The 19,763-nt window shown below is 34.7% G+C and overlaps 1 protein-coding gene across 1 annotated transcript; it reads right to left on the bottom strand.

Moving 5' to 3' along the window:
- Positions 1-13,568: 13,568 nt before the first annotated feature.
- Positions 13,569-14,618, bottom strand: LOC149265325 (uncharacterized). The gene has a single exon (XM_089403093.1). It carries the CDS (start codon positions 14,616-14,618, stop codon positions 13,569-13,571), a length of 1,050 nt encoding a protein of 349 aa, XP_089259219.1.
- Between the last annotated feature and the right edge of the window lie 5,145 nt (positions 14,619-19,763).

Genomic DNA, 19,763 nt, shown 5'->3' with positions numbered 1-19,763 from the left:
ACCTTACTATATCGAGGGTACCCTCCTACGAGAAGCAGGTAGCACTATAATACCTTCACAAGATGATCAACCACACATTGAAATTGCACAACAAGAAAATGGAACGAAACATAGTTTTTATAACAAAACATAATTTTTACAATAAAATTCAAGTCTCTCTTAGCTATGTCGAGAGGCATATTTATAAAATCCTTACGCAATAAATGTTTCAAAGCATTATGCTTGTGCTAATCTAAATTAGCTATAATTAACTATAAAAGATAAGATATCGTGATATGCTCATGATTTTCTTTCAACGCAGCAAATCGTGAGGCGAAAATCTGCATCTCGCTCGCTTGATTCACCTTTTACGGTGGTTGACTTATCCTTTGAGTGAGCTACTAGAGTGCCTTCTTTATTAATCCAGCTTCTGCAAACAGGAACGAATTGTTGTCCCAACTAATTTCCAACTATCCATATTCCTTGTTTCTCGATCGAAGCTCTGCAACCTATCAAATATTGGTCTTAGCTGCAGAAACATACATCAACTATAGAATTGTTATAATTCAATAGCTCAAGTAGATATTTAGTTAAATAATAAAGACAAACGATATTTATGAAATAGAATATGGTTATGTACGCGTTATTCTATCAACCTTGTAACGGATACCCAAATTGTAGTTATGAAGGTCAAAAAGGGAGGAATGGAGTGAAAAAGAGTTGTCAAAAAGAAGCAACTCTGGGTTTCAATAGTTCTACGGGTAAATAGAGGCACTACTTTAGATTTTACTTTTTTCACAAAATTTGGTGTTTAAATTTGGCACTCAGAAGATCTATTTTAGAAGAAAAAATATATCTTCTTTAGAAGAGATCAAGAAGATTATAGCAACAAATAAAAAACAAGAGGACTTACAATAGGAATATAAGATTAAGAATTGAGACTTTGAAGTACTAAAATAAATTGATGTTATTTTGAAGATTTAACAGGAAGAAGAAAAAATAATAAATGAAGTAATGAAGGAAAGGCTCATTAGAAGAGATTCAAAGTTGATTTTTTCTCCTTAGGAAATGATCTAGGAAAGAAGAAAAGTCAGTTGAAATTTGAGAATAGTATCAAGATTCTAATAAATCAAGTCTTGGGTCATTTATGAGTCCTATTCAAAAGGGTTCTCTTGGTTTTTCAATTGAAATTCAATTGAAATATTACTTTGCCAACTTTGAAAAATTATAAAAAAGATATTTTGCATTAAAAAAAATTAATATGAAAAACTTAGTTATGTCTATGTAGATTATGCTCACACACACACACACACACACACACACACACACACACACACACACACATATATAGATGATACATTTTAGACCAAGTTTTGCTACATGAACACATGCATACATCTTAAGTTTTGTGAAAATTTGCAAGGACATATATTCCATTCAATGGAAAATTAAGAGATTATACAACACCAATTTTTTTTAGAAAAAATATCATTAGGATAATAACATAATTCTCCACATATTCTCTTTTTACTCCAAATCAACTTTCATAGTTCTTATATGAATTTTGAGGGCTGCAATTCAGTAAAAAAGGAAAAACTTGAAGTTTAATTGCCACATTTAGCCCAAAAGTGTAACCCGTCTTCATGCTTTAACCTAACCCTATCTCCTAACAAGTAAACAATTTTTTCTTAACTAAATTAACTATGAGACATTTACGCCCTTCATAAAAATGAACCCTTGTTTATTGTACATTTGTATGTCATTAATGATTAAATCTCTAAGTTTTATATACATATGATTTGTGCACAAAAATTATTTCACTACCCTTATGCAAACTAACTTCAACTATCATTGTTGAATATATGTGTATTATTTGTTTGGTACACACGTAAAATAACATTTTATCAATCACAATGCTTGGTTCTCTTTTTAGTTGTTAATGGTGTGGCCACATTTGTAACACCACACCATGGGACGAAATGTTTTGGTTATATTATTATAATTCGATGGTCCCAACCTAACATATAACTCTTTTCAAACCAGTTGTGATAATGCTTATATTTTTATGTATGACATCCCAACCCACACTTATTACATGTTGTAATAACTTGTGTTAAAAAACATTCAATAGGTATGAGTTGTCATTCATTGAGGTGTCAATAGATCCACAATTCTTAACAATTAGGGTTGTAATCAACATTCTTGAGACATGAGGGTTGATTATGGGGTAACTACCCCTCTCCTGTTGTAACATGCAGATCTCATTTGCACCTTCGCCTTTTCAGAAAGAGCCATGCAACTATTCACCCCGCCAAGACTGGTTCACCCTTCTTTTTTCATTCATAACCCGATATGCAGCTGGCCGAATTCATGGTATAATGAGATCATCCTGAAAAGAGGTAAGCGTTTTACAACTAGGGAAATATTCATTTATTTTATTAATTTTGATGATAGTTCTATCTCAAAGAGAAACTATTTTTGCACTACCATATTCAAATGTTGTTTTACTCTTGTCTCATTTTTATTTCTTATTGTTTATTTGTTTGAGAAAAAGTCAACCTTTGGTGTCGTTTTAGGGATTTTCCATTTTCCATATTTCAACAGGGCTTTTCAAGTTCCTTGGAAGTCTCAAGTGTAGAACAAGTATACTTTTTACCATGTCATGCACATAGAGAAAGAACAAGTAATTCTTAACTAAGGGTTTTGACATAGTTTTGAGTTTTGATTTTCGTTTTACTGTGCAGGGTCTACATGAATTTCTTTCCGGTTTCTGTTGGGTGTGGAGTCTGATTTTTATTTTTATTTTTATTTTTATTCTTTTATTCTATTTTTATTTTTTTTCTTCAGCTGCGTTGGATCCCTCTTCCTAACAAGGTGGAAACACCACCTGTTTAATTGTCATTAAGGGGGTCCAAGGGGGCGATGACAATTTTATGAGTCCCCACCTGGCGGGGGTGGATGCAACGCCCCTAAAGCTAAAAAGATATGAAATTTTTCCTTGTGAAATATTGTAATTTTGTAGCCAATCAAGGATGTTCATTAGGCAGATGATCTTACAATAGATGTTATGTTAATTTAGAATTTTTTTTCCGAGAAGGGCAACCCTCAATTTATATGAGGGAATTGTATTGTGGACATGTATTATTATTCTGTATGAGAAAGGGAAAATAAACTGTGTGAGAGCGAAGAGGAAATTACAACGGATCTGTTATAACTTGTATATCTTCATTTTACTAGATAATATAAAATGAAGGATTGGTTGTTTCTCCATGGACGTAGCCCAAATTGGGTGAGCCACGTATATCTATATCTCTCTTGTTTTATGTGTTTTTGTATTTTTGTTTCCGAAATATGTGTGTATTTCATTGCTCCATAAATTAATTTCTAACAGTTTCTCCACCAACTAGTAGGAATGACTACAAGATTTTACATGAATTTCTTTTTTGTTAAATCCTATATTTCGTTATTACCCTAGCTAAATGCTTGGTCATTTCATTTTTCCTATCGTTGCATATGGGTTTTCTCTACACTGTAGCAACTATTCGATTGGTTTAAAGCTTCAAGTTCTAAACCGCTTAACCCAGATTCTCTACATTATTTCCCTTTCCTCTATCTTCCAAGTCAATCTTTGGGAAGCCATGCCTGGTTAATGGCTTACCCCTGAACTAGGTCCTTAGGGATTTGATTGAATGTGTAAAAATGGTTGTGTGACGGTCTGTCGATCTTGACGGTTTCAAATGTTAACTAATGACTCTAACCCAGAACCAATCTCCACGGGCCTTTGTAAATGGGAACCCTATTATTGTTATAAATTATGGAAATGCATATTTGTTTTATATGTATGTGTATGTGTGTGTGTGTACCATTCGACATTTGCAAGAATTAATTGACTTAAAATGTTTATTTTATTAAAGATAGTTCAAATATTATTTCCAACATTCTATACTCGGCACTCTGCCCACAATTTGATAATGTACTAGTTTTGGTAACGAATTAGATTGTAGTTTGTCTTTACTATAGCAGAACTGTGCATTTTCTGTAGTGTAAATATAATTCATTCTTGGGAGCAGTTATGAATTCCCTTCATAACTGTTTGTTGATACTATATATATATATATATATATATATATATATATATATATATATATATATATATATATATATATATATATATATTATTTTATTATTAAAATTTACTCCTAAATATCTTACTATCATACCAGTTATAGGTGGTTTCATCATGTTCTTCCTAGTAGGTTCTTTATATTCATAGGTTCTCAGTGTTAATTGTTTCTCCATTAAAAGGGTTACAACAACATAGTAATGACCAAATTCTATATTTGGTATTTCATTTTAAATCATCTGTTTGAAGATTTATTAACTTATTCATTTAGTCTGAAGGATTAGGGTGGGCCTAATCTAGGGCTTGCCTTGCTTCTTCATTCCTATTATTTATAGCTCGGAACTGTCTATGGGCTACTGAGATTTACCTAACTAGGCCGAAATACTAATCTAGCTCACTGTAAGAATTAGTTATTCGATCAGTTTTGTTTCTTACCAGGTCACAATAAGACCTTCACCACTTAACAAAATCATAACGCACAAAAAAAAAAATCATTTCCTAGAAGGAAGCAAAACATGAAACAAAAATAGCTACACAAAAACACTTATATGTTTTAAATCAGTTAGCTTGTCATAAAAACCACAAAGGAGAAAAGATTGTTCCACCCAACCAATGAGTACAAGTAGTCTCTTCCAAAACCCCCCATTGTTAGTTTCAATTCTAGAGCAATTTCCTTGACAAGGACCACACGAGGTCCACCTAGAGCTTATCTAACCACACCATGTCCACCTAGCGATTATCTAACCACACCAGGTCCTACTTAGGGTTTCACATGCCTCAAAAGTAAAATTAAGAATTTCGTTGGTCAACCAGCTCAAGAATTCCTTTTCCTGGTAATGCCATGCCTTCCCTCAACAACATCTTGTCTGAGGTATCAAACTTTCAATTTCCTGTCTTAGGTCTCCTCTAAGCAGGCTCCAAGTTACTAGGTTTTCTCAAGATTTTACCTCACACCCTCTTGGCTACCTTTCCTTAATTGAGATGATTTATCTCTAGGGAGAGGAATAATTGTCCTCTCACTGTCTGGTAATTGAAACTCTCATTTAACATCTTTTCCCTCTGTAATTTCCTTGGTTAACCATAACTAATTTTATTAATGAAATTTAAAATAAAAATAAACATTTATGCTTATCACCTATTCATATCAGCCATTCTATATGGCCATAGTTTGCCAAGTCATCTCATTAAAAGTAAATAAAATTATTTACATTTCACACAGAGATATTACAATAATAAAGCATTTTAACATAAAATTTTGATGGAGTTTGATTTTTCTATAAACTAACAAGTAGCTTGTTTCATAATTATAATAGAAATTTTGTTTTTTCCATAGCTAATTATGCATTCAAACTTTATGGAAAACTATATATCCTATATGAGAAATCAATAGAAATGTGAGAATTCAATAGAAGTATAATCCATTTCTATATATCAATTAGTCTAGCACAAACACTAGTTTGATGCAAAATATGTAACTTTTAATATTTTCACGTAGTTTGGATTTTCTTTAATGTAGGTTTGTTTTTCCAAAAAATTATCTATTTTAATTTAAAATGATATTAATGTATTATATTCATAATGTATTAAATTTAAATATTATATAAATAAATATATATTCAATTGAATGTATATCAATCTAAAACTATTAAAATATATAATTAACATTTCACATATTCCAAACTAACTCAATACATTTCCTAGTAACTTTTTCTAGCCTCTTCTATTTATGATAAATTACACAAATATATATCTAATATATACTATAGAAAGGATAGAAAAAATAAATATCATACATACTATTGAAATGTTAGAAAAAATAAATATCACATATCACATAAACGACCATTAATAAATAAATAAATTGTTGAGGGCGATTATCATTGGTCAAATGACGGGCACGGGCCGATTTCAATGTCCCATATCACACGACGGAGCCATGTTTTTCCCTACTCAAATTTGGAGCAGTGGTCCATAACTACAGACGCTAACCTTTGGGAGACCGTAGTTCAAATCTCATTGAGTACACTGACCTGCTGTGGTGGAAGTTAAAGGGGCGGAATCCCTAATCCAGTCTTGGTGGCATGTGAGTTTGCTCTTGCTAAAATCATAGGATCTTAGTATACTCGACTTGCAAGTGGTTGGATGTACTCCTGGTGTTATAGAGGCAACTACGAGGATTGGTCCTGAGTCTCCCATAGATTAGGACTGGCAGTTACTGATTCACCGTGTGGTTAAAAAAAAAAAAAAACTACAGAAGCCAACCAAAACCATCACTCTTAAATATGCCTTTATAGTATGCCTAGGAATGGATCTACATATAAGCTCTTTCACATATATTCTTAGAGAATAAATCTATACCATTTTAAATAAGTTTTATTAAATTTAACTATACTCTACAACAACATAATTATTAATTTAAAATTAATTCATTTAATTATTATTATCATGTATAAATCTGAATTTAGGTTGGAATGTTATGAAATTCTTTAGAAACGAAAGTTGTATTAGACTAATTCCAAATATTAAGAGCATACAACAGACTCAGTGAATTGCTTAGAAAATTATTTTTTTTTTAAAGTGAAAATCAGGTTTTTTTTTCTTAAGAATTTAACCATTGGAATGTTTAGATAGTGTTTTATGATGAAAACTTATTCAGCACTATCAGAAACCTCTAAATCACTCAAAATCATGAAATTTATAGTTGTAATCTATATTTCCCAAAATTTGCCAATTTTTTTAATCAAAATCTTACTAAAATTTCCACTATTTTCCAAATAAAATTATACCCTCATTAAACTACTCTCTTTTCTTTATTTTTCTCTTTATTTTTGACCCGCTTAATTCTTTTTTTTGTTGGTGAAAATCCTCATTCCATACTGCCAATTCTTGTTTGAGATTGGGATTGGAATTCAATGAATGAGTTTAGGATTACCATTCAGTAAATGAATGGAATCACTATTGAGGCCAATATTCTACTGATTGAATTTGAACACTGATTCACAAGATTTCTGCCACTACTTAGTTAATGCCAGAAATTAAGCAATTTGTCGAAGAAGGCCCATGATATCAGGCACTCGTTGAAGGAGAAGGAAACCATAGAAATAGTGTTAAGCTTTAAGGCTTTGAGCAACATAGAATTTGAATATAATGGAAGAATGATAAATGTAGACACAAGTATATATAAGCTAATATATAGTTTCTTGGATATGGTCTAACTATTAGGTGGGGAGGTTTGGTCCCCTCAGTTGGTTTTTTCCCCATAAGTTTTGTGGTCCGATCCCAAATAAGACTATGAATGTTTGAGATGGTTCTTTAGGTTGAAAAAAAAAGTTTAATAGGTGTCGAATAATTTTAAATGGCCTAGTGTCCCCATAGGTCTTGTGGTCCTATCCTAGAGAAGACTATGAATGTTTGAGATGGTTTTTTAGGTTGGGAAAAAAAGTTTAATAGGTGTGGTATAATTTTAAATGGCCTAGTCTAACAAGGCCACAAATTTTCCACAAAAATAGTAGAAATTTCAATAAGATTTTCACAAAATCGGATAGAATTTTTTGAAAATTTAGTTTACACTATCAAACTTCAAGATTTTTTTTGAAATTTTAGTTTATAGCTATCAAACTTCAAGATTTTGAGTGCCCCACGGGTTTTTGGTAGCGTTGAATCCATTCCCACCATATAAAACATGATTCAAACAGTTCTGGGTCAAATTTTTTAACAAAAAAATGGTTATATCCCAGCAAGAAATGGTTGTCGGGGGGAATTTGTGGCCTCAGCAGAGAAGACCCTTTTATCGGGTGATATTTCTTGATGCAGTCAACCAAAACAATTGTTTGAGCAGAGTTTTCTTATGGGGCTGAATCTATTTATACATTCAAAAACACATTTTAAACAACTTGAATTCATAATTTTGTAAAAGAATATATCTATAAACTCCCACTGAAAAGACAAAACAGAAACGTCAAATAATTAAACCATTCCCCTTTTTATGAGTGACATTCATTTTAGGTTAGTAGTTTTCACATTTTTTTGGCATTAATTTTTAGGTTAACACTTTTCACATTTTTTATGTTAGTGTTTTTAATTGCTAGGCTTAAAAACACTTCCCAATCATCATCTAATTTCTGACCACTGTTTTCTATATCATCATCACCAATTGATTCGAAATCCGATATCAACGTGTCATTTTGTAAAGGCTGTATTAAAAAGTTATTAACGGTGGCATCTTTAGATTCCTTCGGTTTAAATGTTTCAGCATTTACAGCTTTCTTCATCCTTGATTTAAACTAGCATTTGCACCAGATGTTGCAAAGGAAACGTCGTAATGCATAAAGTGCAGAAATCCATTATCCATGTAGTGTGTGCATTATTCAACAAGGTGGATCTCTCTAAATTTGTTGCAAACATTTATGTTGTTGCATTGCTAATTTATTTAGAATCTACTACTACCTCCTCTTCTGGAATATTAAATTTCTTATCACAATCCCTCTGATTATTGGCATCAAAAATTTTTCCACTTTAGTGGCTTTACATTCAACCTAAAGAAACATGAATTTGAGTCACTCAATTAAAAAGAAATTGCTAAATTGCTATTTATCAGGTTTTACATAAAAACAATTAATAACTCATATTTACAACCCTTTAAATATTTACAACCCTTTAAGTCTTGTATTTATAACTCATATTTATAACCCTTTAAAATGAAACTATCTATATTTTTATTAATAATAAAAAGAATATTCTTTATAAAACTAACAATCATATGCTACTCCTATATATTTATCTTATATTTAATATTCAGTGTCCATCAATTGAATGACAAGTTGAAAGCTCAACTTAATTGCACCTTTCTGAATTCCTTTGTGGGAATTCATGTCCCATTAATTTAATGGCAAATTGAAGTTTCAAATACAGTACACATTTTATACCAGATTCGGAGAGTTCAAGAACAAAATTTCAAGGTTTTGATGGATCTGGGACATTTGTATTTTCTCTGATATTCCGGGTCGTTTGTATTTTCTCTGATGTTGACTATATTACAAAAGCCAAAATCTCTTGGATTGTGGTGAAACCTTGGCTAAACCATAATCCAAGTGGAACCATGAACATTCTAGGATTAGCGAGTATATTACGAAACCCAAAATGGTGTAACCTTGGCTAAACCATAAATCCAATTGGAACCATGAACAGTCAAGGATTATCGTTGCCAAAAACATAAAAAGGTACACTGTTTATATTAGTATACGTCCAATAAAACTTGTTGTACCATATTGTGGATTCCTGTGGCCAACCAATGAGAACCAAATACTATACAATGGTCTGACGAATAAAGGCCTGAAGCCATAGACAGTTTCTTTGCACCTGATACACTGATTGTATATACCTATTGCTATACACAAAATATAACAAGCTGCTACTGTTCATTCCATGCACAAATTATGAAAATTTTCATGTATACCGTAGAAACTATTATACAGATCAGTTGTAGAAAGAACAATCTATTTTGAGTTAGTATCCAGAAAATTTTGACGTATACCAATCTTAGTTATGTTGAAAAGAATTCAAAATCTCTGTGATGAGCAGTTGCTTAGGTGGTCCGATGCATGTTCTGAATGTAGGGAAGATTGAAATTCTGTTGACTGTCATTCAATGTGCTTAGGAAGTTCTGTTGTTGGAAAGTTTGATTGGGCTGCATTGAATTAAGCAAGGCTGAAACATTATTGTTGACGTTGTAGTTGTAGTTGTTCTACATGTTTTTGAATCTCTTTGCAGGGTTGGTTTCATCGTCCCCATATGCTAAGGAGAGGGTCCTCTTGAGAGAATTGAATTTGTTGTCATTCTCCACTGCTAACTCTTCTTGTTTTGGGACAACTTCATATCGGGAATCGCTATTGTTGTCATTGTTATTGCTGAAATTGTTGTGAGAGAGGTTGGAGGACTGGACTTGAGGTAGTCTGCTGCTGTTTCCATTGCCATCCATGGCTTCATCGTTTAAAAAACCATCTATGAAAGGATCGTCACTCTCCAACAACCCACTGAAAGAGGCAATTTTGGGCAGTTGCAGTTTGTTTTGCTGATCAATATCAGGCAAAGAAGCCATCACTTCTTCTGCACTTGGTGATTCATCTCAATCTACCCCTTGTACTCTCTAAGAATGACCATTTTTCTTGTAAATTCGGCACAACGCCCAATCATCAAGATGGAGGACAGAAGTACCATCAAAATCAACAATACCAATTTTAGTTGAATGAATCAATTCCTATTCATAAAGAATCAAAACACAAGAACTATGAAAGGAAAATCATTCATATTGATCAATATTCAAGAAGACATCACTTTGTAGGGTGTGTTATTTGTATTTACACAATTGATTTTTTTATTCAATCAGCTATGCTATTCTCTGTCCTTTTGTTGTGTTCCTTCATCACCACCATCATTGGGAAATTCATTTCCCTCTTGAAGTATGAAACGAGTAGCAATTCCCAATTGATCTCACACTACCACCACAAAGAAGCTAGCAATCCTGATATACAAATCGAACCAACCATCCTATCGCTTTGATAACCACAAAATCAAATCTTTTATATCTAATATGCATATAAATTTTCACATTAATATACCCGGATCTCATTCTAAGCTCTTTATAGATCTGGTACAGAGGTAAGCCAACTTTTTCATACTATGACAAGCAATATTAGCAAGTCTTGGAGTCTCTCTTATGTAATGTCTCCTCTTTATTTGATATTGTTGCTTTAGTATGGTTTGATACAGAAACTTAATTGTAGATATGGGTCTCTTGATCTCTTCCAAACATTCTGATCTGATGATTGTTATAGCTATGCATCCCATGAATACTATGGATATTTTAACTGCAAACCTTCTGATTGAATATAGGAATATTATCATACAAGTTTCTGCTCTTATGCAGAAATTGGAAGTATAAGCCTTCTCATCTTTAGGAAGGCTTTTGTATGAACAACTTGTCTACTCCTCTATAAACAATAATATACCATAGTGAAATGCTACAATGGTCTGATGAATAAAGGCCTGAAGCCATAGACAGTTTCTTTGCACCTGATACACTGATTGTATATACCTATTGCTATACACAGAATATAGCAAGCTGCTACTGTTCATTCCATGCACAAATTATGAAAAATTTCGTGTATACCATAGAAACTATTATACATATCAGTTGTAGAAAGAATAATCTATTTTGAGTTAGTATCCAGAAAATTTTGACGTATACCAATCTTAGTCCTGTTGAAAAGAATTCAAAATCTCTATGATGAGCAGTTGCTTAGGTGGTCCAATGCATGTTCTGAATGTAGGGAAGTTTGAAATTCTATTGACTGTCATTCAATGCGCTTAGGAAGTTCTGCTGTTGGAAAGTTTGATTGGGCTGCATTGAATTAAGGCTGAAACATTATTGTTGACATTGTAGCTGTAGTTGTCCTACATGTTGTTGAATCTCTTTGCGGGGTTGGTTCATCGTCCCCATATGCTAAGGAGAGGGTCCTCTTGAGAGAATTGAATTTGTTGTCATTCTCAACTGCTAATGCTTTTTGTTTTGGGACAACTTCATATCGGCAATCGCTATTGTTGTCATTGTTATCGCTGAAATTGTTGTGAGAGAGGTTGGAGGACTGGACTTGAGGTAGTCTGCTACTGTTTCCATTGCCATCCATGGCTTCGTCGTTTAAAAAACCATCTATGAAGGGATCGTCACTCTCCAACAACCCACTGAAAGAGGCAATTTTGGGCAGTTGCAGTTTGTTTTTCTGATCAATATCAGGCAAAGAAGCCATCACTTCATCTGCGCTTGGTGATTCATCTCGTTCTACCCCTTGTACTCTCTGAGAATGACCATTTTTCTTGTAAATTCGGCACAACACCCAATCATCAAGCTGGAGAACAGAAGTACCATCAAAATCAACAATACCAATTTTAGTTGAATGAATCAATTCCTCTTCATAAATAATCAAAACACAAGAACTGTGAAAGGAAAATCATTCATATTGGTCAATATTCACCAGTATATGAACAATAATTCCATCCAATATTATCACAAAACAGTCAAATTAGAAGATTTCAACAATATTCTTTAGCCCAGATACAGGAATTCAACTAATGGCTATACTTACTCTCAAAGAACCCTTCTTGTTAGGTATGTAATGGGCATCCTCCACTGTGGGGTCAAAATGCCAAGGTAGCCGTTAGCTTATGCCATTAGCAATAGCCAGTTTTCTAGGCATAACAAGGAGTACTTTATCAAGCTTCTACAGTATACAAACCTGGGTTTTTTACACCAAAATCCAACCTCCCTTACATTACAAGTACATATTCTAATGAAAGAATATAGGAAAAACATAATCCTCAAGCTGTTACAAGATTTTAGGAATAAAATCCTAACAGTAAATTAAAAATAGAATTAATTTTTAGTTGCTACAAGGAATACAGAAATGATTGAAAATCCTCTGCCATCAAATTGAAAATTGATACTTTGACTGTTGATATCCTGCTTGCAAATTTGAATCTCTTGTAAATATTCCTGAAAATCTATCGACCTCCCTTTAAACAGGGTCAACTATGCCACCCGTTATCCAATGGTCCTTTTATCCAATTTTGAAAGAGAAATTTTTGTCATCTGTTGAAGTATAGTTTACAAAACCTTTTAAGTCATATTATATTGGAATTACTCGTAATTGATCTTGTATGAAAAAAGTTCAGGTTCCCGGTATTAAACTAAGTATATGTACTGAGTTAAAACATTACATACATTAAAAAGAAAGCATGTTATAAAGTAGAAAAAGTCAAACAAATTTTATCATCTATCCTTCCATGGACATTACTCTCACATGCCCAAAACTACTGCTTAAGACAACATTCCATAATAATGCAGAGGATTACAGCAAAAAGATCTGACAACATAAGATTTATACACATTAAGAAAAGGGCCTGTTACAGAGAAGGAAAAACCAGACAAACTTCATCATGTATCCATCTATGGACATTACTTTCACATATCCAAGCTACAGCGAAGACATCATGAAGAATGCAGAAGAGCACAGCAAAAAGATCTAACAATATTAAATTTGTATACACAAAAAAAGAATCCTATTACAGAATAGGAAGAATCAGACAAACTTCATCATCTATCCTTAAATTTACATATATTAAAAATAGAAAATAAAAAAGCTTGTTACAGAGTAGGAAGAATCAGACGAACTTCATCATCTATTCTTCCATGGACATTACTCCCATATGCCCCATGCTACAGCTAAGGCAGCATTGCATAAGAATGCAGAAGATACAACAAAAAGATCTGCCCTACTAAATTAAGAAAAAGAAACTTGCTACCTGGTAGAAATGATCTGACAAATTTCATCGTCTACATGCCCCGAATTGCAGCTAAGAAAAGTACACCACAATGATCTCACAGGCTTCATAGTTTGTCCTTCCATGGATATTATGCCTGCATGCCCCGAAGTGCAGACAAGAGAGCATTGAACAAGAATGCAGAAGAATACACCAGAATTCCATTGTCAATCCACCTGACCGAAGAGTATGTGAGACTTTCAACTCCAGTACGCATCATGGTTGACCTGGAAGGTCTGTGAACATATTCGGGCGAATACTCTCCCAGTAGATAACACCCAATTCCCCATTTCACCCAAACTAGGGCTTGCAGAGCACTATAGTGCCATGTTCCAAAGCCCTTTGTACCCAAAGCTCCTAAAATTGCACTGGCTGTTGCAATGCAACCAATCTCTAAAACTATCACTACCCTAAGCAGAAGCTTTTTCCTCCCACTAATTTTCTTGGAAAACATTTCTAAACAGTCCATACCCATGCCAATACAGATGACTGTTATTATCGCAACAACTTTAGGTTTAGAGGGTGGAATGGAGTTTATTTTATACAATTTTCCAATGCCGCGTTCTAATGCAGCAAGCACAATCCAAGTAACAGAGCAAATCAAGTTGATACAGCCCACTATAGACGATAAGGTTCTGAGGTTCAGAAGAGTACTACCTCTAAACCTCAGCACTTGGCAAACACTGGTGTTATCGACAGTACTCTTGACCACAGCACTGGTTAGAAACACATTGGCACAGAACCCATTTCCTTTACTGTCCATGATGTAATGGCTTATTACATGGCTTATTGCCCTTCTCGCTAATAGGGCACTAGAGAAGCCATCTACTTTGAAGCAACCAGTCAGTACAAGGTTGATTAATACTTCTGCAAACCTTGGCACTATTAAGGATGTAGTTCTGTAGAATACTTCTTCCAGTCTACCTCCTCTCCTCTGATCCAGGTAGTTTTCCAGGGCATCAGAAGACATGACTATGGCTCCTCTGTCTTCCTGATCTTGGAACTTGAAATATCTCATCAACAGGTTTGTCCAGTCATCAGTGGTTGCAGGATGCAGTGGAATGCATATACAAATAGGGATTTCTTGGATGGGTGGCTTAAATTCAAAATCAAGCATTTCACAGACTGCAGGGAATTCCATGCTGGAAATGTCCCCCACATGATTGAACAAATGGCAGCCACTTCTTATGCATTGCAGAGATGGCAGTATGCACAGGGTATCCGACACTTGTTGTAGTGTTCCAGGCATCCTCTTACCAAGTAAGATTGTGATATCTCTGACTGTCCTGAATACGATGAAATTACAATTGCATCCAGGGATGTTATGTGAACAAATCTCTTGAATGGCACCTGCACATTCAGATGGAATTTGGATTGAAGGATATGTTAATGCATCTTTTAAAGGAGCACATTGGAGCAGTATGGAGGCAACATCATGGGCATTGCATATGTATTTCATGAATTGCTGGATGGAAGAATTGATGTATCCATTGACAACATTACAACAAAAGCTTCACTAAATTCATGTGTGGTGGTCATTCCAAACTTATCTATGTCTTTGATTTTGGGACCTGTGAGGGTGGCCATGAGCTCCCTGGTACCCATTTCCAAATAAAGTCTTCCTCTTAACAAGCTTGTAATAAAGAGTGCCAGATTGCCTAAACAGGCCAGTCCCACATCACTTAAATTAACTGATCCTATCACAATGTCACTTAATTCGAGTTGTGCTATGGCAATAGCAGATAACCACACTAATTAAACAACAAACTTTACCACTAACAACTGGATCATCATATATATGCTTCCCAGCCCATCTTTGAACATGCCCATTTCAGTCTAACTGAAAGTTTTTCTGTACTTACATTTACAGAAGCTCCTATTAATTCACTGGATCGAGGTTGTGCCTAATCATAAACAAGAATTTATCTAATCAACTAATCATACTCAAGAACAAAGTTGATCAATTAATCATAAACAAGAATTTATCTTCCTCTGCTCAATCTATATTGTGCCTTAATTTTTTTCATAGCAAAGTGGGACAAATGATATGTTTGTTGATGGCTTTTCTTATGATATCAGAGTTTTAAATCTTGTAATTGGCTTACTATAAAAATTTTGCTTCAATATCTAATTTCATTCTGATATGAAAGTGTTAAATTTTTATACTAAAGTGAATCATTCCTTGACACCTAATTTCATTTTAACATAAAAGTGCTAAATTATTGTACTAAAGTAGTCCAGATAAGATGATTTCCTTGGATGGCAACCCAATGTTAGTAATAAAAATAGTATGCTCTATAATTTCCAATATGAAGATCAACCTCTCTGCATTTTCCAGGGCATCAGAAGCCATGACTATGGCTCCTCTGTCTTCCTGATCTTTAGACTTGAAAGATCTCATCAGCAGGCTTGTCCAGTCATCAGTGGTTGCAGGATGCAGTGGAATGCAGATACAAATAGGGATTTCTTGGATGGGTGGCTTAAATTCAAAATCAAGCATTTCACAGACTGCAGGGAATTCCACGCTGGAAATGTCTCCCACATGATTGAACAAATGGCAGCCACTTCTTATGCATCGCAGAGATGGAAGTATGCACAGAGTATCCGACACTTGTTGTAGTGTTCCAGACTATTTGAGCTTGTCTTATTATTGTTATTTTTTTGCATTGCTCCATTTTATTGATATAATATTACTTCATTTTGGTATTAGAGCACAGTGTGATATGACCATTATATGAGAGATAGAACTAGACTGTGTGAAAACCTATATAAATTTCTAAGGTCTGCATTGAAAAGAAGTTGCATCCAAAGTGTTGTGGGTTTTGTGGTGCATAAGATTGAAGTGTGTGACTACGTGGAAGTGTGAGTATCTATGTGGACGAGAGACTCAAAGGATGGGAAAAAAAGATGATACTGATTGAGCGAGTGGATTGATCTGTGAAAGCATGGAGGATGTGCAACTAATGGAGCTTGAATAACACACTTCATTGTATTCTCTATTTAATAAAAAAACTCTTTTTGGTGGTGGTTGAGTCCCAATTTTTTTGGATAGTTGTTCATGTCCTCGGTTGGAGTGGGACAATATATGTGTTCTCTTTTCTTTTTTTTCTTCTTCATTCTTTTTTATCGTGACAAATAATATAGTTCTTCAAAGCTCACAAGTTTTAAGTACTTTTACTAGAGAAAAAGAATGGAACCAATGCTTATCAACAAACATCTATGGGAATTAGTAGTTGATGGTTATTATTGATGAATTAAGTGGATATTTATTAGTTATTGAAGAGATTTCTTCAAACGAGAACATGGAAAATGCATTCTCCACAAAGAATAGAGGACGAGGAAGAAGTATAGGATAAGTTCATAATCAATTGATTCAGAATTAGAATACAAATAAGAAAAATTCACAAGAATATGAATTCATTTCAAGAGGTAGAGGAAGAATTTCAAGTCAATTTAGAGGAGGAAGCAAAAAAGGATATCATGTAAAAGGAAGAGAAAGAGATGGGAGCACAAATGGATATCAAGAAAGACAAGGACCATAGTATTATTATTATCACAAATTTAGTGAGCTTGATGAAGATTTCTATGAATAACTGAGAGATAATGAACATAAAGGTGTTAATATAGTTGTTGAATAAATTAAAAATGATAAGTTATTCATATCAAGTTTGATGGCACACAATCAAGAAATTTATGCATGATATATTGATTTGAGACACTCAACTCATATGACATCTAAGGATGAGTTGTTTAATATAATTAATGAAACTTATTATGGTAGAATCATATTTGGTGATTGTTGTTGGGAAAAGTATCCAATTCGGAATGCCCCTATCCCACTCTAAGGTGTGATAGTGCCTTAGCAACAAACAAGGTAAACTAATTGAGTATTCTTCTTTATGAAATGTAAATGAGGAGCAAGGATGTAACTAACCTGTGTCTTCTGCTAGTTTGTTGATCCAAATCACTCCTCTCTTCAGTAGCTCCCAGCTTCTTGCTCCTTCACCGGCCCAGCTTCACCGAATTCCTGCAAGATCACAAGAGAGAAACTACACAAAGATACAGATATACATTCATAAAAAGCTCAAGATCAGATTAAGCTAAACATGTAAGCATAACGAAACATCATTGGTACACAGCATGTAGGAGAAACTCAAATAGTTTATTGATAGAATAAGAAAGTCCAAGAGGAGATACAACCAAGTGAGTTCCGATCCAGCATCTACCTCCCAGCAAAGGAATCCCTTCCTCTCCTCCAACAAAGCATAAATCACCCAATGTACTAATCTCAATCTCAAACCAACAACAATTCTCTGCAAAGTACACAATTCCCCCCTCCTGAACCTCTGGGTGAGAGATCCATATATAGATGTAAGCAGAGAGGATGAGTCAGCTTATGTTTTGACTTGTGGCTTCTCTCTGTCAGTTCTTGCTTCCACTTGGAGGTTGAGAACCTCTTACTCATCACTAGTCGAATTCATTGAGGCAAGTGTCATTGGAGAAGATTCTGGAAGCTTCCATGGTCTTTCCACCTCGTTGAATGATCTTGCCATTTGTCATTTCCCGCTCAGTGCACCCTAGTAGTGCTTCCACCTGCGTTGCACTGCACCTAGCCAGTGTAGTCTCTGGATTTCAATGCAGGCAGCTAGTGGAGCCTCTGAATTGATCCTGAATTGACTGTTTCTGAGTGGTTTTTGGTGGAGAACTTCTGGGAGAAGCTGTCATTGGTTGACCTTGTTCCTTTAGGAGCTGTAACAAAATCTTTAGGGACTTTGGATCCCTTGAATTATGGACATTTCATGCTTATAGTTGTAAGGCACAAAAATGTCTATAACAGTTGCCCCCTAAAGTATGAGGCCATTTATCGGGTCAAATGCTTTATTAGGAGGATCCGAAGTTCATTCAATGTTGGGAGGAGACTTGTAATAAGATACAATACAATACATTATTTTTCATACTGTTTTCATGATCTAGCTGAGGCAGGCATTCCCATGCTCAGCTTTATAAATTCATTTTTATGTACATAGGACAGACAATTGTCTGATGATAGATTGATGATCCTGCTGAAATCATCATCCTTTGGTAGGATGATTATCTGTGCTGCAATGTTGTACATGTCAATGTCTTTATTTTTCCTGAACATATATCGCAGCCCGGATGGATGAAACTAGATCCGGGGTCTTCAAACTCGTTCGATCTTCACTCTAAGTACAAGTCGATCCATGTGAGAAATGTTCTGAAGTCGAACATGGAAAGACATCGCTTGATTACCGGTCAATGAGGTAAACCGTTAACAAGCGCGAGAGGAATCACCGATAATGATAATGACCCTCAAGGTACTGTAGTACAATTCACGTGGTGTGAATAAAGGACTTGGCGTCGAACACCACGCAAAATCTTTCGGTCGAAGGTCATTGATGTATACCTGTCGTCGGAAGTGAGAAACTTGCCGTTGAGGCATGCAAGCTTCAAAGTACTGAAGGGGGTGTCCCTAGATCAAATTCTTTGATAATGAGCTGATGTCGACAAGAAGCGATCCGTCAAAGGAGGGCCTTAATGTATCCCACATCAGTGACACGAAACGGAGCAAATGATTTTGATGGAGGTGAAAACGATCTGATGATATATGGTTCAGGGTGGCGGTCATGAAATAATGAAGGATAATGTATGGTAATGGACGGGACACGGTTGAATTCTCTGGATGACTTCTCTTGAACATATCAGCGACACTTATGTGATGGATTGGTAGAATTTACCCCAAAGATGGATGGTATGGCGAGACCATGGCGATGTGACCGGTGAATGAAACAACCCAACCCGACTCAGGCACGGAGTGGAAGTGTCATGTTCAAGAGCGACTTGCTACCAATAAAGTTCTTTGAGTCTCTTCCCAATTTTTCCCCAGTCATTGCTGACCAGTACCTCTTTATTTTTGTCAAGCTTGAGGAGGATAACATATGCTTGTTCTATAATTTGCCCTTCGGGCAAACCCATCGCTATGTTTTAACGAGCCTAGCGATAGTGAAACTCGTTCTCGTCTAAAGACAAGTTTGTCGCTATTTAATGTTTTTAACGAGTCTAACGACAAAGATAACTCGGTCCTTTTCATTTTTAGAGAGTCTGAAAAGGTACGTAAAGTCAACTCTGAAAGTCCTTTTTCGTCATCTAATCCCTTAAGTCTGAAAAAGTATAAAACAATACAGAAGGGGTGAATTTTCGATAGTTTTAACGAGCCGAACAAAACAAGCGCTCGATCTTTTTGTGCAATAATCCCTCGGGTCCAAAA

The sequence above is a fragment of the Pinus tabuliformis genome, chromosome 6 (genome assembly GCF_031772625.1).
Source record: "Pinus tabuliformis cultivar Carrire ecotype Pingquan chromosome 6, CPIR1, whole genome shotgun sequence".
NCBI lineage: Eukaryota > Viridiplantae > Streptophyta > Pinopsida > Pinales > Pinaceae > Pinus > Pinus tabuliformis.
This window is presented reverse-complemented; position numbering and strand designations above follow the sequence as displayed.